Source organism: Pyrus communis, chromosome 13 (assembly GCF_963583255.1).
Source record: "Pyrus communis chromosome 13, drPyrComm1.1, whole genome shotgun sequence".
Classification (NCBI taxonomy): domain Eukaryota; kingdom Viridiplantae; phylum Streptophyta; class Magnoliopsida; order Rosales; family Rosaceae; genus Pyrus; species Pyrus communis.
In genome coordinates, this window is record NC_084815.1 from 16485617 (window position 1) to 16510095 (window position 24479).

At 36.0% G+C, this 24479-nt stretch overlaps 3 protein-coding genes across 5 annotated transcripts; all 3 read left to right on the plus strand.

Moving 5' to 3' along the window:
• Positions 1–2030: 2030 nt before the first annotated feature.
• Positions 2031–4931, plus strand: LOC137713972 (putative glucose-6-phosphate 1-epimerase). Its single transcript, XM_068453332.1, has 7 exons — positions 2031–2431; positions 3403–3477; positions 3573–3790; positions 3890–4024; positions 4108–4210; positions 4298–4397; positions 4492–4931. Exons 1-7 carry the CDS (start codon positions 2339–2341, stop codon positions 4659–4661), a joined length of 894 nt encoding a protein of 297 aa, XP_068309433.1. The 5' UTR covers positions 2031–2338; the 3' UTR covers positions 4662–4931.
• A 6779-nt stretch (positions 4932–11710) lies between these two features.
• LOC137713399 (probable inactive receptor kinase At4g23740) lies at positions 11711–15765 on the plus strand. 3 transcript variants are annotated; one of them, XM_068452690.1, is made up of 4 exons: positions 11711–11925; positions 12058–12149; positions 12560–13878; positions 14864–15765. In XM_068452690.1, the coding sequence occupies exons 2-4, from the start codon at positions 12133–12135 to the stop codon at positions 15517–15519; spliced, it is 1992 nt and encodes a 663-aa protein (XP_068308791.1). In that variant the 5' UTR covers positions 11711–11925; positions 12058–12132; the 3' UTR covers positions 15520–15765. The 3 variants fall into 3 exon arrangements, with proteins under 3 accessions (XP_068308791.1, XP_068308792.1, XP_068308793.1); XM_068452691.1 differs by having other exon boundaries at positions 12587–13878; XM_068452692.1 differs by lacking the exon at positions 12058–12149 and having other exon boundaries at positions 12587–13878.
• A 3929-nt stretch (positions 15766–19694) lies between these two features.
• On the plus strand, positions 19695–23431 carry LOC137712460 (ubiquitin-conjugating enzyme E2 10). Its single transcript, XM_068451529.1, has 5 exons — positions 19695–19781; positions 19890–19962; positions 21603–21730; positions 22431–22535; positions 23086–23431. Exons 2-5 carry the CDS (start codon positions 19893–19895, stop codon positions 23227–23229), a joined length of 447 nt encoding a protein of 148 aa, XP_068307630.1. The 5' UTR covers positions 19695–19781; positions 19890–19892; the 3' UTR covers positions 23230–23431.
• Positions 23432–24479: the final 1048 nt, after the last annotated feature.

Genomic DNA, 24479 nt, shown 5'->3' on the forward strand with positions numbered 1-24479 from the left:
CTCTATGGTGAAATCTGTTAGAATTTAGCACGTGATCTGCACATATGCTAAATTTTTCTTTCTATTTGTTTTTACCCATTATTCAGATAAAAAAAAAAGAAGTAAAAAGATAAAATAAAGCCCCTTCATCGTTCCCTCTCAATTTGAAACAATGAAATGCGATGTGGGCGTTCATCGTTTGAAATCCAATTGGAAACTGAAATCGTCGATTAAAATCAAAGAAATTTGGTTCGTGTTTCAATAGCCACACCCACATCAATGATTAGGAGAAGAGTGGAAGGGGACGTCGCCCCATAATTCTAAGATATTGATGCAAATCTTGAGATCTTTAGGGCCTGTATTAATTGTTGTTGTGTCAAAATGTAAGATAAACAAGATTAGATATGATGAGTTATGAATTAACGAAAATGTAATTTATGTAATCTATCATTATACACGAATTACAAATCATGTCTTACGGACAAACTAATCCTATCCTTCAAGCTTAATTCCATCCAAACCACAAAATGGGCCCTTAATTAGGTAACGTTTTCTATGACTTTTACAGGTATAGTCTTAAAAAATATATAATAATAATAATTTCCTTTTCTCCAGTTGGTTTTCTCCTCAATTGGTTCTGCTTGAAAAGAACCCCTTCCACGGCAGGGAAGGCGTGTAAAAACCTTAGGGATACTGAATGGATTTTTTTTCCTTCTTCGTGTTGGCCGTTAGGTATAGAGACTGGAATTAGAATGATTAAGTATTAAAAATAAATTTAACCTTACATGTGAGCCTCACGTGCTAATAATTAATAAAAATTTGACAAAAAGTTAATTTTGAGCCTAAAACCTAACACAATTCACCATAGGAGTTTAAATTCTAATATTTTTTTACCAAATAAGTTATCTTCCGACTATTCTATCACCACATAAACTGTTAATTCAATTAAGCTATTTATATATTATCATTTATTAGTACTAAATCACAAAATATGTGTTTCAAGCACAAATATGTATACAATCCGTGTCGTGACAGAATCTCTCCTCAAATATATTCGTAATAAGTACGTACTACGTATCCATCAAAATTATTCTGTATCATATTTTGGTTTGTGTTGTAGCTTTACACAATAAACTGTTTGAATTTGCATTGTTGGCAAGATGAGACGCTAATCTATCTCAAGGATAACATTCTTTATTCACTTTTCAAGATTTGAAGAAAAAAGTTGCTTCAATCATATCTTTTCATCATCAATTTTCCTAGGCAACGTCCAATGCAGACAATCTGCCTGGTTCACCTCAAATTACGCAGAGTTTATTGCATAAATTATTAAATTTTGGCAATAAAATATAAGGCATGTATTCCATTAAAATTTGACATAATGCATCATATCATCAGATTAATGCATATGTTATCTTTTAACTAAATGTTCCGTCATTTAATATTATCACATAAAAGGAACAGTTGCATGCAAGTTTTTCTCGACAATCAGGCAATCGACAAAGTAAAAAACTTCATACCTCCCACTTTGTTCTCTATTTTACTTTTAAAAATGGGTTAGTTAATTCAGTTAAAATGGTTGGCATGTTCATACTTGTCCATATCACGTGTAGAAACCAGCAAAGACTAAGTCATGGTTGGCTGGTTGCCAAATTTCCCATGTCGTACACGCACATGTAAATACACATGAACACCAATATTTTAGAAAAGTAAGTAAAATATAATTGTCAAATTTTAAAAGTCTGCATGCAAGCGGTACTAATTTATTCTTAATCGCGATCAGTAACCCTCCAAGGACATACCCAAGGACTTTGATCTCTTGTATACGATCTGACGTTTTAATATTTCCTCATCAGGAGCGCCCAAACGTTAATCTCGCTATTCTGTTGTGTTGTATAGATAAATTCATATTTCCGTCCATATAAAGGTGTTTTGACTTCATTTCTTCTTATGTCAGAGCTTCCAGTTTTTATTCCTACTTGTCAGACAATTGTTCCTATCATGAATGCTTTTTGTTTTTGGTTTGAAACCGGGATTGTGCGGGAATTTTAAGACAGTTTGGTCTCATTTTTTGGGTAATTAGTTATCCAGTTTTTCTTCACAAAATTTGGACCTGTTCAAAAAGTGAGAGTTGGGTTGGTAGCTGGGAATTTGGTTTGAGTTCACAAGAAAATATAGGTTTTGTCACAAGAAAGGTTCATGTGAAAGTTGAGTTTCTCAACTGCTTGATTGAATGAGCAGCTGACAATTTCTTTTCCTACAGATTTGAAGCTGTTTTCTAGAGAGAGAGAGAGAGAGAGAGAGAGAGAGTCATCTGTGGTCTTGTTTATTCAATTGGTGTTCTTGCTGTGTTCTTGAAATGAATGATTCTGGATCAGCAGTTGAAGTTTCGAAAGACAAGAATGGAATCGATCAAGTTCATCTTCAGAACCCGCGAGGAGCCTCAGTTCAGGTTAGATTTCTTTTACCAACATCGATATTGTCCTGAACTTAACCATTGGTTTAATCTATTAGTAGCAGAACCATTATATATATATATATATATGTGTGTGTGTGTCTATATATATATATATATAACTTCATTTTAATCCTTGGCAAAAATGACTTTTAGATATATATATATATATATATATATATATATGTGTGTGTGTCTATATATATATATATATATATATATATATATAACTTCATTTTAATCCTTGGCAAAAATGACTTTTAGATTAAAACCATGAGTAAGATCAAAATCTAATTTTAGTCCCTTGATACATTAATAACCTCATTGATTAATTATATTTTTATTTTTTAATTAATTCTCTTTTTCTTTCAAATTTTTAATGTATTAATTTTATTTCATTATAATTTTCATTTTCATTTCATTTATCGTAATATATTTTGTTGTAAACATTTAGATAAACAATTTTTTGTTATACAATATATTTTGATGCACATTGTCTTCTTCATTTAGGTACATTAAATTCATTATAATACATTTCGGTGCATACATTTAGTTACACACATTTTGGTACCTACATTTCGATAAAAACATTTAGGTACATTAATTCAATATAATACATTTCGGTACTAACATTTCGGTGCATACATATGGTAAAAAAAAAAAATTAAAATTTGTATGTTAATAAATTTAAATATTTAATGGGAGACATTAAATAAAATGCACATTAATTATTTTGAATCAAGGACACATCAAGGGATTATAATCAATATGTAATCTAACACCAGGTTTATTTTAAATATCAATCTTCTTGAAGGATTAAAGTTAAAAAAACCCATATATATAAATAAAATAAGTTGTATTTTATTTAGTCAAGTTTCCGACGTAGGACTTGGTATACTTCAACAGGCCTAAAATTGCTGATTTATAGTTTACATGCATTCTGATGTTGTTGTGCAAACACAATCCAGGTGAGCTTGCACGGAGGCCAGGTTCTGTCATGGAAAACCGAACGCAACGAAGAATTGTTATTCATTAGTACCAAGGTGAAGAAGTTATTCATTTGTTATTCATGAACAATCGGGAAAATGTACACTGATTTCCTATGTTAGCTAATATATTTTCTGTTTCGTCTATGAAGGCGATTTTTAAGCCGCCAAAAGCAGTCCGAGGAGGAATTCCAATCTGTTTTCCGCAGGTTGGGACCGGATCGTTGGACCATAACGGGTTTGCCAGGAATAGGATTTGGGCCATTGACAATGATCCTCCACCTCTACGTCCGAATGATTCGAATGGAAAAGCCTACGTCGACTTGCTGCTCAAACCATCCGACGATGATATGAAGATTTGGCCACATAGGTAGCACATATAGCAGCATGAATTCTGAAAAAGTAGCATACTAATGCTTTGTGTACAAATATTAGTTTCTAACATGATGATTTGCAACATATTTTTCAGTTTCGAGTTTCGCCTTCGGGTGTCACTGGCAGCAGAAGGGCATCTAACGCTTATATCGCGCATCAGGAACATCAACTACAAGCCTTTCAGCTTTGCGTTTGCTTATCATACGTACTTCTCCATTTCGGATATCAGGTACATAATGTTTAATTAAGCATAATCTAACTAAAGACTAATTGAAGTTCCGAGATTTAAATGAATATAATCTGGACTGACAGTGAAGTGAGGATTGAGGGATTGGAGACTCTAGACTATCTAGACAACCTGTGTCAAAAGGAGCGGTTTACAGAACAAGGCGATGCCTTAACATTCGAATCTGAGGTAATTGTGTTTTCCCAAAACCTTCTCAACTTGTCATTGGATCCAAAACGCTCTTTCTAATGAAGTGAAGTTCATTTTTTGTGGCAGGTAGACCGCGCTTATCTCAAGTCTTCGGATGTGATAGCAGTTTTCGATCATGAAAAGAAGAAGACATTCACCGTGCGAAAGGAGGGACTTCCAGATGTTGGTGAGAATCATGTTCTATTTGGATTAGTGTAAACTTTGACATTTTACTTGGTGACAAATTAAAACCTTGTGTTCTTGAACTTTACATGTGCTAGTTGTATGGAATCCATGGGAGAAGAAGTCCAAAGCGATGGCGGATCTTGGAGACGAAGAATACAAACAGATGCTGTGTGTTAACGGAGCATCAATCGAGAAGCCGATCACCTTGAAGCCTGGCGAGGAATGGACCGGTCGATTGGAGCTCTCTCTTGTCCCTTCCAGTTAAATCAAGAGGCTGGCAGTGACTTGCAGGCGAAGAAATAAACCTAGTACCAATATTAATTAGGGTCGAAAAATTCGACAATGTTTGCAATAAACAATCATTAAGAACATGATCATTAGCTTTAATTTTGGTTTATGTTTCTTAATCGATTTCGTTCGACGGAGGCGGAGATTTCTTTTTGCTTCACCCCATTGTAGTTGTAACCTTAAGAATGTATATGGTTCATCTCAATTTAGTCGTGAAAATTTGTAATTTATACACTGCATATTACAATTTGTAGAGGGAAAAATAAGAGAGATTTAATCATGTTTTTTGGTGGAATATAATCTTTAAGTTTGTGAATTATTTTTTTATTATGACAGGAACACGAGTGATACATACGAGTGGTACATTACGTGTTTTTATATAAATGGTGAGAAATTTTATTTTTTAAGTTAGTAACTTTTTCACATACATATCTCATTATCTATATAATAACTTGTAGTGATCACACTGAAAAATTTATCCATGCAAGACCGCAAAGAAGAAAAAAAGATGCAACAAGTATGAAAAAAGAGGGCACATTTATATCAGAGCCTAGTTTCGATCTAGGGACCTGTGGGTTATGGGCCCACCACGCTTCCGCTGCGCCACTCTGATTTGATGTTAATGTTTTAATATTAAATATATAAGAACTGCCCGTAGAAGCGTATATAATTTCACTCATCATTCATCACTGTGACGCCTTATGGCCCACATATTCTAAAGTAATACATTACTAAATCCTTAAACCAAAATTCCGATCTTTGTTTCTATTTGTTTTACAGTTTGCTCAATTTTATTAGAAGTTCATAAGCTATAGAGATTTGGTTTGAACTCACTGTCTACGAGAGTTGAATTTAATACCTGATCTCATTTACAAATAAAAAAAACCATTAAGTGACATTAACCAAGCTTGATTTTGAAATTAAGAACAAAATTTTTTCTTTTCTTGCTGAATTTATTAGTTATATTATGAACACGTTTATATAATTTGAAATATAAAAAAAATATTATGAATACGTTTTTCACCAAGAGGGATTAAATGATTTTTTATTTTATTTTATTTATTTTTGCGTGAATAAACTTTCAAAAGTCAAGATGATGAATCCGTCCACCGTCGTTGAGCTTGACTGACCAAAGACAATTGCAGCTTTGGTCTAAATAAAGCAGCCGTGCATGCTTGCTGACACCACAGCCCATATTCTTCGATCCAGGGACTTGAGTGATGGCCCACCACACTTTCACACGTGGATAGCCATTCACATTAGTAAAGTCGTATGCACACGAGTTTGAATTTTTTTTATTTTTAACATTGTACAAACGAGTTTGAATTTGTTTCTTATTTTTTTTAGTTTAAAGCAGAATATTCTTGTATGAAAAAAAAAAATCAATTTTTTTGTTAGAAAGTTCACCCTGATAGATTATATCGTACATAGCTTTAAAAGGATCGCCATATAAAAAGAAGACGACGCTTATGCAAATAAAGCATAAGTAAAAGTTCTTCCTTGCAGCAATTACAAATATTAAATAACCAAAAACAAAACCTTCACAGGGAAAAAAACCTCTTATATGACATTAATATGCATATATTCATCCTTTGATTCAAAAGTTTCATACCCATTTATCTCTCACTAATGTAAAAAGAGAGACATACATAAAGGGATATGAAACAAAGGATGTGTAAGTTTTTCCTTTTGGATAAGGGAGAAAAGAAGCGAAATTTCATAGTATAATTACTCCTACTACACGTCAATATATAGTATATATTAGTTTTTAAGTGGGTCAAATATGATTCGCTCATTCAACCTATCCGGCTGTCAAAATTTAACAATGCATGTCATACATTGATGTACTGTAAAATTTTACTGCACATCAGTTCATAGTATATATTGTATTTTAAGTGACTTAGATTCATTCATTAAATTATCTAGTATTCTTGAGCCCATCTAACTGTTAAATTTGACGATGTATATAATGCATTGATGCACTGAAGAATTTTTGTGTACAATAGTATGTCGTATGAACACCAATTGGGTTGCACTACTATGTTTGAAGGGAAATAGTGAGTTACTCAATGGGACCATGTGCAGAAACATGTTCAATATTTCCATGAATTATAACGACCATGATGTGTTAGTTCAAGGTTTAGGAGGAACAATGAAAGCGATTTTGTTCACCCAACAACTTATTGGGCTACTCACAAAACAATGAAAAAACAAGTTGGCATTGGCCCTCAATGAAGATAGAATCATCAAATCCTTCAAGGAAGATAAACGAGTTTCCTGCACCCGTTGCATGAAACATGTGTCTCACGTTTATTATATTTTGTTCAGGCAACGAGTGCAAGGCGTAAATTGGGGCGTTTATAAATTAAGTTTAGTTTGGCTTAGTAAGAAAATTGTGGAGCCCAAGGGTCTCAATTAAATGAGGGCTATTGTATTATTCCTTATCTTTTTTTTTTCTTTGTTTTTTCACAAGGGGGACAACATGTGGCAAACCATGATTATCCACATTTTTTAGACTCGGAGAGGCTATGGGGAATTCCACCCTATCGGTAGCCACAACCAAGCAAACTCACCAATTCAAAATATCGAACATGGGACCGGCCAATGTATATGAAGCCAGATTAAGCAAATCAAAATGATAAACATGTATTAGACAGCTCCACATGATCTGTATTTGCATGCTCCCCTCCCATGCACAAATTCCCTTTCACCTCTAATTCACATGCAATTTCAACTCTGCAAAAAGTATGCAATCTAAATAAAAGCACATATATGCAGGGGCAGATACTAACTGCCTAATTTATTCTACAAACTTCCAATTGCAACATGCCTTCAATTTGGATTTAATTATTGGATACTTTCTAGAAAACGTGTAACTTTTTAATGTATTCGATACTTTGTATGTCACATGATGTTAATTATTTATGTAAATTATAACACGTTAATATACTCTTGATGTGAGGCATATCAATTTTATTATTTATTCTTATTAATAACACATATAATTGTAGTCACCATGCATGTGTTCTCAATGAAAAATTAAATTCTTAAAATACGACTTGTAGAAAAGATTGAGAGAAGTTGTTGACATGAGTCACTAAGGTTCTAAAATAACACATATAATTGTAGTACTATGCATGTGTTCTCAATGAAAAATTAAATTCTTAAAATACGACTTGTAGAAAAGATTGAGAGAAGTTGTTGACATGTGTCACTAAAGTTCTAAAGGACGTTAAGCGCTAGTTGGGCGGCAGACTGAGACCTAGCGCATAGGTGGCAAGGCGGGGCTGTAACATCCCACATCGCCCAGGGGAGTGGATCCTATAAGCCTTATATGTATATTCTCATCTTTACCTAGCACGAGGCATTTTGGGAGCTCACTGGCTTCGGAGTTCATCATTGTAACATCCCACATCGTCCAGGGGAGTGGATCATGTAAGCCATATATGTATATTCCCATTTCTACCTAGCACGAGGTCTTTTGGGAGCTCACTGGCTTTGAAGTTCATTGGAACTCCGAAATTAAGCTAGTTCGCACTAGAGCAATCTCAGGATGGGTGACCCATTGGGGAAGTTCTCGTGTGAGTTCCCAGAAACAAAATCGTGAGGGCATGGTCAGGGCCCAAAGCAGACAATATCGTGTTATGGTGGAGTCGAGCCCAGAATGTGGTGGGGGCCCGGGCTGGGATGTGACAGAGGCCTAGACAAATTTAAGTAATATATGTATAAATAAGGGTTTGCTTATACTTAAAAAATACATAATTTCATGAAAATATGAGGAACAAACATATATTGCGTGTTCATCTAAGTATTCAACAAGTCTCTTACAATTTATTGAAAAAAAAAAAATGCAAAATGAAAATGACCTATTATCTATCTACGAAGCTCATAGTCAGGGACGGGATGAGATGATCCACATGTGGTCTGCTATTGTGAGAGTCGGGATTTAGGCGGGTCTAGATGGGCTTGGTGGGTGCTTAGGCGGGTTTGAATGAGCTCGGTGGGCACCTAGGTGGTTTAGGTGGGCCCTAAGCATCTACACGCTATTTCTTAATTTTCAAACACCTAATGACTAGTTGCCTATCGTCTAAATGGTGCTAGGCATAAATTTTTAGAACAGTGAGAATCACAATCCGAATAATTCATCTACTGATGATCCCACATCAAAGCTTTCTTTACCAACCAGCAGCAAGGACAACAATGGCCAAATAATGATGTTAAGAATTTGTGATGAAAAATAAAAGGTGGTCCAGAATTTGGTTGAAGTCTAGAAGATAATAAAGACCTAGACATGCATTAAGACAAAAGTGGGTGTGTTCTTATAATGAAACAAAAGAATAAGACAGATTAGGGGCAAAAATAATAAAATTATAAAAACAGAGAGGGAAAAAATAAAAAATCAAAGTGGATATATATATCCAATATTAGAAACATTGGCAAAAGTACTATTAATTTGCCTCTTTTTATATAGTTTAAATCAGTTTTACTAAGCTCCGTTCTCTTGATAACTTAATAATAAAAATTTATTGTTAAATTGACATCAAGAGTAGAGATTAAAACACTAAAATCACATTAATTAATTCTCCACCTTTGATAACCAACCCAAAACCGAATAACCATGTATTTTTCAATCATTGGGTAACTTCGGAGAACATTTTTATAGTTTTACTTCTTCCAAAGAATATGGACAAGGAAACTGCTATCCACACACCCATTTGTAGGTCTCATACACCATTGTTAATTTTTTGCTATTAATATCTTTTTTCAATTCATTTGATCCAACTATCGAAAACTGAGAGAGATGTGTAAAAAGTAAAAACGGATGGGTGTATAGCATCACCTTAGACCATCTCTAACCGAATGAGGGCTAGAGGGCTCTCTTTGGCCCTATAACCCTCCAAGAAATTAATATTTTAATGAACAGTGTCAGACCATTTTTCTTACCATCTCCAACCGAGGGGTCAGAGGGCCATAGGCCAAACATAGCCTTATAACAAAAAAATCATCTCCAACCGAGAGGGCTAAGGGGCCATAGTGCCAAAACGTAATTTATTATTTTAATTGAATTAATATAGTTACTTAAATTAATCTACCTCAATAATTTTACGTTATGGGTTGTCCATAATTTTTCGAGATAGAATCTCAATAATTTTACGTCTCGGATCGAGTAGGCGTTTAAGTTTTATGTTGTTAAATGTTTTTAAAAATGTTGTTTAAGTTTCATGTTGTTAAATGTTTTTTTTATAATTTTTTTTGTTGTATAATTTTTATGTTGTTTAATGTTACTTAATGTTATTTAATGACTTATGAAGTTATAGGAAAAAAAAAAAGAAATTTTAAATTAAAAAAAATTGTAAAAAAAAAATATATAAAAAATTCAAATATAACAGTTAGCTGACATCAGCAACTAGCCGTTGGATTCAAATTGCTAAACCAGCCCGGGGCTGGCTAGCTGGGTTGGGCTAGCCGATTGGTCATTTTCTCCTTTTTTGGCCAAATGGGGCCCATGAGCCATTTGGCCTTGCTCTCGGTTGCAGACAATTTTCGTGCTATTTTGAGCTATTTTCGGCCATGTACCCCTCGAACCGGATCGGTTGTAGATGACAATGATGGTTTGGTGACCTAGGTGTAAAAAGTTCAATGATAATAATAATAATCATCATGAAAGGGGCTTACAGAAGCAGGTGATGGAAGCTAGCTGGTTGAAAATGAACATAGTGATTGCATTGACTTTAAACAGCCAATGTTTAAAGCTGAAAATTGTGATAATTGCTGCATAAAATGCTAATTTAAAAAAAAATTGTCTTCATAATTATTTGGTATGGGTTCTGTTGCTTTACAGTTCCTCAAGGTTATTATCCCGGAAAGGGATTTGGAGATGATCATTTTCCACCAAATCCACCAAATTCGGGATCTGTGCCGTTGAAATTTGATTAAACAGCTACAGTTATTATAACTTTTAAAGGAGCTTCCTGTTTGTAGCCTTTGAATCAAATTGCAACGATCCGAATCACGAACTTGGTGGATTTGGTGGAAAGAGATTCGGAGACGATCCCTTTCCATTATCCCCTACTTTGCTCTTTTTTGCTACATGTGATGTTTAGAATTTTCATAAAAACGTTTATAGAATATAGTTGTCATGATGATAAGTTGTTTGACAAAAATCTCACAATACGGTTAAAATAAATGAATAAGAGATTAAAAAAAAGGTGAACCGAAACAGGACCACAGAACAAGAAAAAAAAAAATTATAAATCCGCCACGAAATAGAGCAAATCTAGTAATTCTACAAGCCATTAGACTTGGTTCCCAAATACGTATTATTGGAAAGAAAGATATATTGGTATATATAGTCTTTACTAAAACAAATAGTTTCCAGATAAATGAACAAACAAAAAAACATAGTTACGACTAGAATCTCTAATGCTAGTTTTTAAGAGTCAACACATATCTATGTATATGTATGCTAGTTTTTGGAAAGAGTCAACATATATCCATGTATGCTAGTTTTTATCTTATTTTTATTTTTATTTTTAAACAAACGTTAGTATCTGCACTAAAAAAATAAGAGAATGGGTTATGACTTACAATAGACTTGGACAATAATGTGATTTAACTTTGTTTTTAAAAAGAATTGAACTTAACACATCTTGATTACAAATACCAATAAATAGCACTAGACCGTTGTAGTAAGTGTGTTAAATGTGAGTTCGGTAACTGGTGGACGGAAACGCCGTTATTGTGGGCCGGCCTGGTTTGGCTCGGATGGTGACGTGTTGACGTCAGGTTCTGACATGTTAACGTGCTCTTTTCGTCCTTGAGCTGTCGTTTGTTAACGATGGGTGGAGAGATTTATGGTTAATCCTGGCCGCTGAGTTTTGTGTCGCTGTGTTAGAGCCCGTAGGATTATGTGACGGCGTTTGGTTAACTTTTTTGGCCACGTACACTTACGATCCACTCGCTCCCACCACCGGTCACGTTATAATAACTCCCCACACTCCTCAGCTGCAGCAGCAGCCCCCACTCCCTTCTTCTTCATCGAGAGCTTCTTCAGAGAAACGGGTATTTCCCCAGAGCCCTCCAAAGCCTCGTGAATTCAACTAGCGGCCCCATTCTTCTTATTTTTTTTACTTTTTAACCCCAAAAAATTGAAAAAAGGTAAAATCTTTTACCTCTCTGGCCTTCTCACATGGGATGCTGATTTAGCTTCCGGCACCATCAGTTTGGAGTCATCATCACATGTACGTTTCCACTCCTCTCTCTCTCTCTCTCTCTCTCTTTCTCTCTCACACATTCCTCACAGTAATTTTCTCTCTCCACATTTTTGTTTCTTATTCTAAAGAGTAATTTTACTCTGGATTATTTGGGTTCAGAGGCAGATTTGAACTGGTTTTTCACTTGGGTTCACTCAATAAGCAGAGAACTTTGATGGGTCAGATCTGAAATCAATGGTGTTTATGTGTAGGTACGTTTTGAGCTTCTGGGCGCTTTTGTTTTCCCTTTTTTTTTTTTACACAGTTTCTGGAAACAATGCCCATGTAAATTTTTTTGGGTTTCTGCAATTTTTTCGAAATTTGAACTTTGCAAAGCTCAAAGCAAACAAAGAACAAAGAACAAAAAGAAGCTCGATTTCTGGTAGTACTTGTGCATACTTTGCTTCTTTTTGCACAATAAAATAACTCCCTTTTTTATTATAAAAACACGATATTCAAAGCCTGCAAAAGTTCGTTTCTTTATATCAGAAATTTCTGAGAGTCACCTCTGCTTTTTCTCGACAATGTTCTTGGAATCCGATTTACTTTTCTTTTTTTTCCTTTCGCTTTACATTCTGTCTTTTGTATTTTTAGCTTGTTAATTCCCTCTATATTTTGTCAGAAGCTTGAAAAGATTGAGACTTTGCAGGAACAGCTCGTTTTCTGCTTCAAGGGTTTGGGATTTTGGTGTGAGGGTAGTGAGGGAAATGGCGGGTCATGGCATTTTGTTTTGGATTTTGCTTTTGGGTTTGATTTTCTTGCAAGGAAATGCATACCCAGTTGAAGATAAGCAGGCGTTGCTCGATTTCGTGAACAATTTCCCTCACTCTCGCCCTCTGAATTGGAACCAGAGCAGTTCTGTGTGTGACCACTGGACTGGAGTGACTTGTAGTGAGGATAAGTCTTATGTCATAGCTGTCCGATTGCCCGGCATTGGATTTACCGGCCAGATACCGGCCAACACGCTTAGCCGCCTCTCGAGGCTGCAGACTTTGAGTCTTAGATCCAATGTGATTAGTGGGGAGTTCCCTTCTGATTTCTCCAATCTGAAGAATTTGTCTTTTCTGTATCTTCAGTTCAACAACTTCTCTGGGCCACTGCCCTTGGACTTCTCGGTTTGGAAGAACCTCACCATTGTTAATTTGTCTAACAATCACTTCAATGGGAGCATTCCTTTTTCGCTCTCCAACTTGACTCAGCTTTCGGGATTGAATCTAGCAAACAACTCGCTTTCGGGTGAAATCCCTGATCTTGGACTACATAAATTGCAGCAGCTTAACTTATGTAACAACAAGCTGAATGGTAGTGTCCCTGAGTCTCTTCAGAGGTTTCCAAGGTCGGTGTTTGTTGGTAACAACGTTTCTTTTGCAAGTTTTCCACCTGAGCTTCCCCCAGTTCTTCCGCCCACCCCTAAACCATATCCGAAATCTAAGAATGGTGGGAAGCTTGGTGAGACAGCACTGTTGGGAATTATAGTTGCTGGTGCTGTTTTAGGCATTGTAGCATTTGCATTTCTGATACTTGTTTTCTGCTCAAGAAGAAAGAAAGAAGATGGGCTTTCTGGAAAATTGTCCAAGGGGGAAATGTCACCGGAAAAGGTGATCTCACGGAGTCAAGATGCAAATAATAAACTGGTATTCTTTGAGGGCTGCCACTACGCATTTGATCTGGAGGACTTATTGAGGGCTTCAGCTGAGGTGCTTGGGAAGGGGACATTTGGTACTGCATATAAGGCTATACTAGAAGATGCAACCAGTGTGGTGGTGAAGAGGTTGAAGGATGTAAATGTTGGAAAGCGGGACTTTGAGCAACATATGGAGGTTGTCGGCAATATTAGGCATGAAAATGTGGTTGAACTGAAGGCGTATTATTATTCCAAAGATGAGAAGCTGATGGTATATGATTACTACAATCAAGGGAGCATCTCTGCGTTGTTGCACGGTACGTTACTGTCTTCCATATATTATAGTTGATACATGTTAGCCTGGTCACGCTGATAATCTTTCTGTTGAAAAGAGTTGAATGTAAATAGCTGATTGTTTACCTCTTTCTTTCGAAGTTAATACCCTTGATATCCCGTACGTTATAGGCATTATCTTTCTATTAGTACTCTGCTGTATCTAAAATTGGTGGAACAACTTGTATTGTATTTGATCATTATAATCTGTTGGACCTGTACTACTAGGTATGTGAAGGATGCCATTTGGAACAAGCCCGAAACATAGAGGAATACTATGAGTCTTAGCTTCAATTCACTGTTTTAAAATGGTTTTAGGTCGTCAAATATTTGAACGTGCCATGGTTAACTCCTTTGCTGTGTAAGGCTTCTACGATTCCTGTGGCTTACAATTTTTTAACGCTTGAATTTTGAGGGTTAGGAGCTAATCTTGTTTTAATCAATAAAACAATAATGACCAGTGATAATTGGTGCATCAAAATACTACATGGTAGGTACCAACCGTGTGTGAAGTTCTGTGGTACATCACGTACTGGTTCACCTGTCAAGAGAAAGTAGCTTCATAAGAGTCTGTGAGTGGGTTCACTGATGTTACTTTGCCTTATACCTTTGTAAGGCTTCAACATTTCTTTGAACAAGGAATGTAAGTTTTGAAACTAGGATAATCCATGGTTACTCAATATGAAGTGATATTTTGGACATTGGGGAGTAAATATCTGTCTGAATAGCTTGTTTGTGTAAAAGGTCCTCTGGTTCTTACATTCAAGACTTCTTTGTTTGTAATCCATGTGGTGCGCTGGAAGTGTTCATTCCCTCAAGGCAGAGACATGCAAATATTGTATTTTACACATCATGCTTGACAATATTTGGTTGGTGGCATGCTTGGCATTCTTACTCCGTTGTCTATGCTGCACGCTTTATCCCTTGTAGTGGCTAATATATATCATGCAATATTCTTTCCATTTTCAGGTAGAAGAGGAGAGGACAGAAATCCTTTAGATTGGGACACCCGACTGAGGATAGCAATTGGAGCCGCAAGGGGAATTGCTCATATTCATACAGCGAATGGTGGGAAGCTTGTCCATGGAAACGTCAAAGCCTCAAACATCTTTGTAAACACGCAACAGTATGGTTGTGTTTCTGATGTTGGTCTGGCAACTATAATGAGCTCACTGGCTCCACCAATCTCCCGTGCTGCTGGTTACCGAGCTCCAGAAGTGACGGACACCAGGAAGTCAGGACAACCTGCTGATGTCTACAGCTTTGGGGTTGTCTTACTGGAACTCCTCACTGGAAAATCCCCAATCCACACAACTGCTGGTGATGAGATTGTCCATTTGGTCAGGTGGGTTCATTCAGTTGTCCGAGAGGAGTGGACAGCGGAAGTGTTTGACATAGAGCTGATGAGGTATCTAAATATAGAGGAGGAAATGGTGGAGATGTTGCAGATAGCCATGTCTTGTGTTGTAAGGATGCCTGATCAACGACCTAAGATGCTGGATGTAGTGAAGATGATAGAAAGTGTCCGTCAGGCAGATAATGACAATCGACCATCTTCTGGAAACAGATCCGAGAGCTCAACACCACCTCCGGTGGTTGGAGCAGAAAATCCAACTTCGCAATGAACGAGCGCCACTTGCCATTTTCCCCATCCGGTGTATTTTTATTTCATCTCAAAATGTTGTTTTGGTCCGGTTAGTGAACAAATTTGTGGTTACTTTTTTTATTTTATTTGTCAAGTTGATCCAATTTAGATAGAAATCTAGGTCATTGTCAATGTATTAGTGGCTGGCTGTTGATTCTCACAATGGCATTTCAAATGTGCTTTGTTTAGTTTGGACATTTATTTGGTCAATCTGCACAAAGTTTTTCACTTTTCAGAGCTGCAAGTTAAGTTTGATGCTAATTGCTGCATGGACAAAGTTCATCAGAATGTGAAAAATATTGGAGGGAAAACTCAAAATTTCAAAGTGAGTTGTACGAAAATTCTGAAGTGGTGGTGGGGAAAAGCACTGTCTCTCTGTTCTCAAACCAGAAAATGGGAAACATTATATTGACCAAAAAACAAAAACAGAGGAAAATGGAAGGGTACTCTTCAAGAGTCAACAGTCCATGGCATGGAAGAAGGAATACATTTCGAAAAAGTACACGACTTTGTACCAAGTTTAGTCCAAGACTCCAAGGGAAATATAGAGTCATAGAACATTAGAGGGTACTCTTCAAGAGTCAACAGTCCATGGCATGGAAGAAGGAATACATTTCGAAAAAGTACACGACTTTGTACCAAGTTTAGTCCAAGACTCCAAGGGAAATATAGAGTCATTTCAAGAGTCAACAGTCCATGGCATGGAAGAAGGAATACATTTCGAAAAAGTACACGACTTTGAGTTATGCTGGCTAACACCAGGAAGGTGATGAAGCCATAAAATGTGGTGATTTATGTTGCAGAAAAGAAGAGAGAGAGAGAGAGAGAGAGAGAGTGTGTGTGTGTGTGTGTGTGAAATCCTTTGATTGGCCGAGAGAGAAGGAAGGAAAGTGAAATATAGAGTCATTTCAAGAGTCAACAGTCCATGGCATGGAAGAAGGAATACATTTCGAAAAAGTACACGACTTTGAGTTATGCTGGCTAACACCAGGAAGGTGATGAAGCCATAAAATGTGGTGATTTATGTTGCAGAAAAGAAGAGAGAGAGAGAGAGAGAGAGAGAGAGAGAGAGAGAGAGAGAGAGAGAGAGAGAGAGAGAGTGTGTGTGTGTGTGTGTGAAATCCTTTGATTGGCCGAGAGAGAAGGAAGGAAAGTGATCGGATGGTAAGTATGGTCTACCTTAAAGGAACTGGATTTAAAGGGGATGTATCCACAATTGGACAATTCTAGAAGTTAAAATAAATCTACCTCACCTGTTCTAAAAATAATGTCTACCGACACCAGGTAACACACACTTGTACATTTTTACCAGTTGTTAACGAACTTTAAATGAGCATAGTACTTTAAATGAGCATAGTTTCTTCGTTACAAATCTGATTCAGGTCTAATTCATGCTCGTGCGTACGTAATATCAAGTACTAATTATTTATGATAATAGGAAAAACAAACTAAATGCGAAGCATCAAACGTCCACGTCGGATTCTACTTTTGCCAAAAGGGCATATTCATCATTTTACAAACTCGCGAAGGAAATTACATGGAAAATTAGAGACGGGTCGTCACAACCTACCCCTTTAAGAAAATTTCGTCTCCGAAATTTCTACATTACTGAGGATTATAATCAAAGAACAAACATGGATAAAAAGCTCGCATGCGTTCCTCCATCTCCCAGGTAGCTTCCTCAACTGAGTGGTTTCTCCACAAGACTTTCACTAGTTGAACAGTTTTGTTTCTGAAAACTTTTTCTTTCCAATCAAGAATCGTCACTAGAACCTCATCATAAGTCAAGTTTGGGTTAATCTCCAACAACTGGGGATGAATCACATGTGACAAATCAAAGATGTATCTCTATAGCATGGACACGTGTTGGTACCTAATTTGATTCTATGGTGGCAAGTCGAGTCGGTGCATAATTCTAATACAATCTGATGGGCAGGGACATAGTTATTTTCTCTTACCATTATTCGCAACCTCTTGCTACAATAGTAGGTTCTGAATTACTAAATTCCCAACAATAAAGATTCACTCAGTAGTGTGTTTCTCGGGGTTGAAGAATTGATAGTCTTGGCTAAACTTCAATGCAAGAGTGGTTCTCATGTACAATATGCCCATCTCAGAAATGATATGAAGTGTTGTAAGGTAGACACGTACCCAAGGTTGACCAGAATGCCTTCCAGTACAAGGAAGTGAGTATGGAATCAAAGTTAAAGTAGATGCTAACCGAAAGTTTAGAAAGTCTGATAAATTTAGGAATGAAAATTCTTACCAATATCTTAATTGTGGCATATGAAAATCAGGTGCTCATGAATATATGCTAACACACGAGTCCATGTAGAAAAATTCTGATATGAACATGACTGGGTGTAATGAAAATATATGCTCTAGTACTACAACCACATGAAGACTAATGCTAAGTGGATCACATACGAGTCCCAGTTGCCTATTGCAACCTAAGACAAGACTGGCTTGGGGTGAGTACTACACCGGTGCAAACATGCATGATAAGTAGCTAATGTGTATATGAACATGTCATGACAATTTATAAATGTCAACAATATAATAGTACTTTTAAGATGAAATAAAAACATGGCATGATATGTATGATATTAAATCCAAATGCATTTGTGCAAACCATAAAAATTTATATATAATATAATTAAAAACAAATACTCACTCACACTTTATGTTTTTCGCCCCTCCAGGACTTAGTTAGCTAAATCTTTTGTGGTGAACGAGGGATCCCTGTCGATTCTAACATCCACCCAAATAAATGTAGGAGTTTGTTTCCTGCTGTGTAATAATTATCTTACCTAGGTTTGACTGTTCTACTTATGTCCCACTGTCATCTATGCTTTGACTACTTGTGTAATATGGTTCTTCCCACAACTGTGTCATCTCTTTATTAGCTTTAATAAATTCGAACTTCGGTTTAAATTTATTCTATTATTTACACGTCACTTACACTTTTGGCTACGTCACCTTCGGGTGTCTGCCAGCATGCCTCGACTTCGGTCGAAGTGTGTCCAAGGGCATGAAATTCTCCCTATGTACAAAGTTTATATTCCAACTCTATTTACAGATCATGTGACTATAAATTAAGACTTTTTTTATTATTATTTTTTTATTTTTTATCTATTACTTTGACATCTTTATCAAAGAAAAAATAAAAATAATTTGTTGTATGCTCGTATATTGTCGTGTGTGTAGCGAGTGTATTTAACTTTAAAGAATATAAGTATTATATTCAATAGTAACTTTTCTAACCCTTTTTTTACCCAAGGAGTAACAAGTACACTGTAAATATTAAACATATTTACATATTAATCTTTTTGTAAATAAAGCAATCATACATGCTTACAATCACTTATAAATGTTCCCATTTGAAATAAAGATGGATGAGCAAACACACGACTCTAAAACCGATGAAATTTGAGAGAAAATATGAAACCAATATAACCGTGACTTACGATTCTGGAAAAATTATAAAGACAAAAGAAATGACTAGTTTTTTTTTTTTTTTTGTTTTTGTTTTTTTCAACAAACAATGATATTTGTACCAAACGATAGGAATAACTAGTTAGAATAGAGCTCAAGACTTCACTACAATGACTTTTTTTAAAAACAAAAATGATAAGATTAAAAATTTTGAAACACAAAATTATTGTTTTCCATTTATTCAACGTTTTATAACAATTACACTGAAAAACTTACGAATAATAAAGCTAAGTAATGCATGAAAGGTAAAATGACATAAGTGCCCTTTCCTTGGTTTAATATATAAACTGATTTTGGGCTGGTTGCTTCTGCTGTGCTGTGAAAATAAGCAGCTGTGAAATAAAGCAGCAAAGTGTTTGGTAAACTTTTTTGTAAAAGTGTTTTTGAAAAAAAAAAAAAGCAGTAGTATAGTGTTTGGTAAACTTTTATGTGAAACTGATGTGAAAAAAAGCGGGTTTTTCAAAGCTGGGTTTTGCAGCTCCTTGTTTTTGGTTTTTTTTCACCCAAACACAAAAAGACTTCTAACTTTTTTTTATACCAGTTTTTTTTTTCAGAATCACCTCAATACCAAATTAAGCCTTTGAACGATGGTTTAAAGAGCTACCCACCTCTAATAAAAACTCATAAGACCGGTTTCAAAAAAAAAAAAAAAAAAAAAAAAAAAAAAACTCATAAGACCTTAAAACTTAAATCCAAAAATACATAAAATCAAAATCAATAAAAAGCAGGAGGGTCTCTGAGGTCAAGGTAACCCCCTCTCTCTCCTCTCTCTCTATTTGCAGAAATTAAATTTGGGGTTTTTTGATCCGAGATGATTTGATCATCTAGGGTTTGTTTGAATTTTTGTTTGTGAAGGTGATGGCGTCGAAACGGATCCTGAAGGAGCTCAAGGACCTCCAGAAAGATCCTCCTACTTCATGCAGCGCTGGTACTTCCACTTTCGAACCCGATCTGATTCCTTTTGATGTTGCTTTTGATTTTTTGCAAGGTGATAAAGTCTCAATTTTGTGTTTTGGGTAGGTTTTGGCTATGAGCACCATCTGATTTGTGCTTCGATTGATGCTTGTTTTTGAAATTTTGTTTGATTTAACTCAAACCAGTAAATCTGTGCAAATAGCAGCAGTCTTTCACAGACCTGTGATCGTTTTATCTCATGCCGAATTTTGTATTTGTCGAAAATCGAATGAAATTGTATTTGTTTTCGGAAATATGGTACCTGAATTGCATGGTTAAGAACGTTTGGGGAATATAGAAGAAGGTATAGGATACTGAAGATGCTATTGTGTGGTAGTTGTTACTTGTTACCCATATACCCATTTCTCTGCCCTACCTGCTATATAACGAATTGGGCAATAGATGACCCGTCTAGCATCTTGGTTATAAATTGATGATTTCCAATTTAACAAGGTCATAAATCTGTAGCGGTGGTTTGTGAGGACCCACTTAACATCCAAAAGGGAAACCTTTACAATTTTTGGGTGATCCTTATACTGAGTAACTATTTCAGCATCACTGGTCTTGCAAGTCCACCGAGGTGTTAAAGCAATTTTTGGGTTGGAATTTTGTTACTCTTATGCTTGTCTTTGGTCTCAGGGTGCCAGGGGCTGAGTTGTGAGACATCAATGTTGTTAGAAAGCCTAAAGAAAGTGGGAGGTTAGGGCACTCAAAGAAGTTGGCTGGTAATTTGAAGTTGGAATTGTGTTGAGTATTTGTTTTGGGGTTTCTTATGGAGTTAAGTATTACTTTGGTAGAGCAGTTATGGCATGGTTCCTTGGTAGGTGATTGAGTCTTGTCTTGGGGTTTCTCGAGTATTGTTTTGGGGTTTTTTGTTTGGCACTTTATCACTAGATTCTCTGAAGTGACAGTACTCTGAAAATGAAGTGTAAACTGCTTTATCTTTCTTCTCTTAGTAAATTTCCCCTTTGTGACAATGTCTACCGCATGTATTGAATTATAGATATTTCTTCCCTTCTTTGAGCTGGATATGTGCTATAAATAGAATAGACCTAAACCTACCCACCCTAACAATTGGTTTAGGTTGAGAATGGGCATTAGGTATAACCGGAAACTATTAGTTAATCCCGGATATGACTTACCCTAAACTACCCCATTTCTACTTAAGTGCTATTATTCAACGGAATGGACTATAAACGCATATTCTTTTACTGGTTTACTTTGAAGATAGACATTAACGTCTTACATATGGCTTATATTATAAATGATATTTGAGTTTTGAATGACTCAATTGTGTTGGATTGTTTCATCATTTGTATGAACATCATTTTTGTCATTGTCGTCATTATCATCCCACCCCGCGGTTTTAATCCACTTAATGGCTGCAAGAGTTCATTGTTTTGAGAGAATATGGACTAAGCTTCTCTCATTTATAGCCACAGCAGTCTATCTACCGTGATCACTGAAACTATGTGCAAGTGAATGGCAACTTTTGGCTTTTTTTTTTTTTTTTTTGGTTGAAAATTTACTGAAACTATTCGATAAAGAACTCTAATGACTTTGTTATTAACAGATATTCAATTTGATTACCTTTGCTCTTATGTATATATTTAGGCCCAGTTGCAGAAGACATGTTTCACTGGCAGGCAACAATAATGGGTCCTGCTGACAGTCCTTATGCAGGTGGAGTGTTTCTTGTCACTATCCATTTTCCTCCAGACTATCCTTTCAAGCCACCCAAGGTACTTGCTGGCTTTCGATTAATTTCACATCAAATTGGTGTGCTGTTGCATGGTAGTTCTTTTCTTTATTGCTTTGCTGTTTTCATTCTCCTTTCAGCTTCCATGGGATCATAGTATCTAGGTGTCCAATAGAGAGGTACATCATCTGGTTTAAAAAAAATCTGGAAGGGAAACATGTCAATCCTATTCTTATACTACCTTGAGTACACACATATGATAACCAATTCAATTTAGGCTCATGCCTTGGAAATATGACCACCATCTGTGCCACTATGCCTTGGTTGATTCTTATTGTTCCAACAATAATCAATTGATGCCTGACGCCAAATGTATTTTTCATATCCCGAATTGAGAATTATTTCTTTTCTAGCATATCAAGTAATGAAGTAAATGGTCTCCTGCATTGCAGCAGTAACCAGTTTGTGTTACTACTTACTTTTCAGTAAGTGGGACTCGACATGGTTCACATGTGGTGCTCCTTTGTTAAAATATGATATAAGCTAATTAGCAAAAGGGCCTAATCTGACAGACCGTTTAAGTTGTATTGTATATCTGCTTCATTTTCAAGGTTCCATGTGGTAATATGCACACTAACCAAAATCTATGCATGAGGATTAGGAATCAAAATTGTAACAAATGACTAAGAAATTGTGAACTGTGCATATTGGTTATTTTCATGTTACTGTTATGTTTTGTGCAGGTTGCATTCAGGACAAAGGTGTTTCACCCTAATATCAACAGCAACGGTAGCATTTGCCTTGACATATTGAAAGAACAGTGGAGCCCTGCCCTGACCATATCCAAGGTAAATGCTTAATACCCGGAATGCTTTCTTCACAAATTTGATTGTTCTACAGAAACTAGTGATGAAACTTGGGTTTTTCTCATATGATCCTATGCCATAATTTTGGCAGACTCCGTTATTATTGCATGGCCCCTTATGATTTGTACTTTTTGGTTTTTGATTTGCAATTGTAATTTCTGAAGTTTTACAAATTAAAATTTGCATGAAACATTAGAGCTCTATGAGAAACAAACAGCACAAGTCCTTTATTGGCCTTGTGACAAATAGTCACTTATTCTAATTGTACCAAGAAATTTCCAAAGTGAATTACTCATTGATATTGGGGACCCGTTGTCTTTTTGAACTATTTTGATGCGATACGCTGTGGCTTGTGAATGGTTATGATGTTATGCACGGAACAGGAAACAGGAAACAAAGTTCGATCAGATGTGCCATACACATTGAAACTGGTTTTGCTGGAAATTTTTGATAACTGGCTATTATATTTGATGCAACGCTTCATCCTTCATGTTACTGAAGCACATGCACTGGTTTCACTTTTATTTTACAGGTGTTGCTTTCGATCTGTTCATTGTTGACAGACCCAAACCCTGATGACCCCTTGGTGCCAGAGATTGCCCATATGTACAAGACTGACAAGAACAAGTACGAGACCACCGCTAGGAGCTGGACTCAGAAGTATGCTATGGGTTAGTCTGAGTGCTGCTAGGACCGCGTGACTGAGGGCTACTTTCCCTGTGGCATTATGATCATCTGATCAGATGTATGAATGAATGTGTGATCGATATGTTCTTCACATAAGCGGACCAAAAGGGAGAGTTTTCTGCCCTCGGAACACTATTGCTTTTGAATTGTTAATTTGTTATGCAAAAGTTTTTATGAGACTTTGAAACCAATTTCTCTCGTGTCGCCCTCTAACAAAGTTCTGTTCAAATTGAACTATTTTTAGCTACTCCTTGAAACTAGTCGTTTTGCTGCTTGCAAATTACATGTTGACGCATGCAGAATCAACTCCTTGGAAGCACAACAATAGTTTTATCATTGTGTGAAATTGTGATTGGTAGGTAAGCGGGAGTTATGCTAGTGTTTTTGTACCCCCATGAGGAAGACTGGAGCTGAACGGACGTCACATGCCGACGCCAGGTCCGGCTGAACCACCCAGATCAGGTTCTTTCATCAAGCAACACAGCCTAGCCTAACACGATGCGATTTGAAACCTCCAAAAAGAAGAAAACCTCCTCGGACTTCTTTATCAGTATCGAACATGGATGTGTACTGTGTAAGAGTGGTTCATTTTCTAGAAGGCTTCAAATGGGTTGGCCCAAGTAACTATTTCAAACAAGTGTGGCTCTTCCAAGTACCGGGTGTTCAAGACTGAAATGTCCTTTCACTTATTTTATGACATGTGAAGTACCTGCTCGAATATCTGGCACTTTGAAAAAAATCTCGTTCTTAAGGGATTTGGTGGGGTTTTTGTCTAAATGACGTAGGGGGATTCAATTGGGATTGTGAGGGATTTTAATTCTTTTAATGAATGTAGGGGTATTCAATCACGATTTTAAGTGATTCTTTGAAATTCAAACTGTATTCAATCAGGATTTTAAGATAGCTTATAAAATCCTTATAAATCTGGGTGTATTCAATTGGAATTTTAAAGAAATTTATAACATTTCAGATATATTCAATTAGAAATTGATTTTAAAGAATTTGAAAAAGTTGAGGAATTAGAGGGAATTTGAGAGATTTTGTAGTATATTTTAAGCATTCACAAATCTCACTTATTCCTAGGAGATTTTGAGGGAATTGAATCAACATTTTACATAGAATCTCTAAAAATCAATTAAACTCTTTAAAATCCATGGATTTATAAATCCATTAAAATCTCTCATTTTCCCAAATTGAATACACCCTCATTAAAATCTCTCATTTTCCCAAATTGAATAC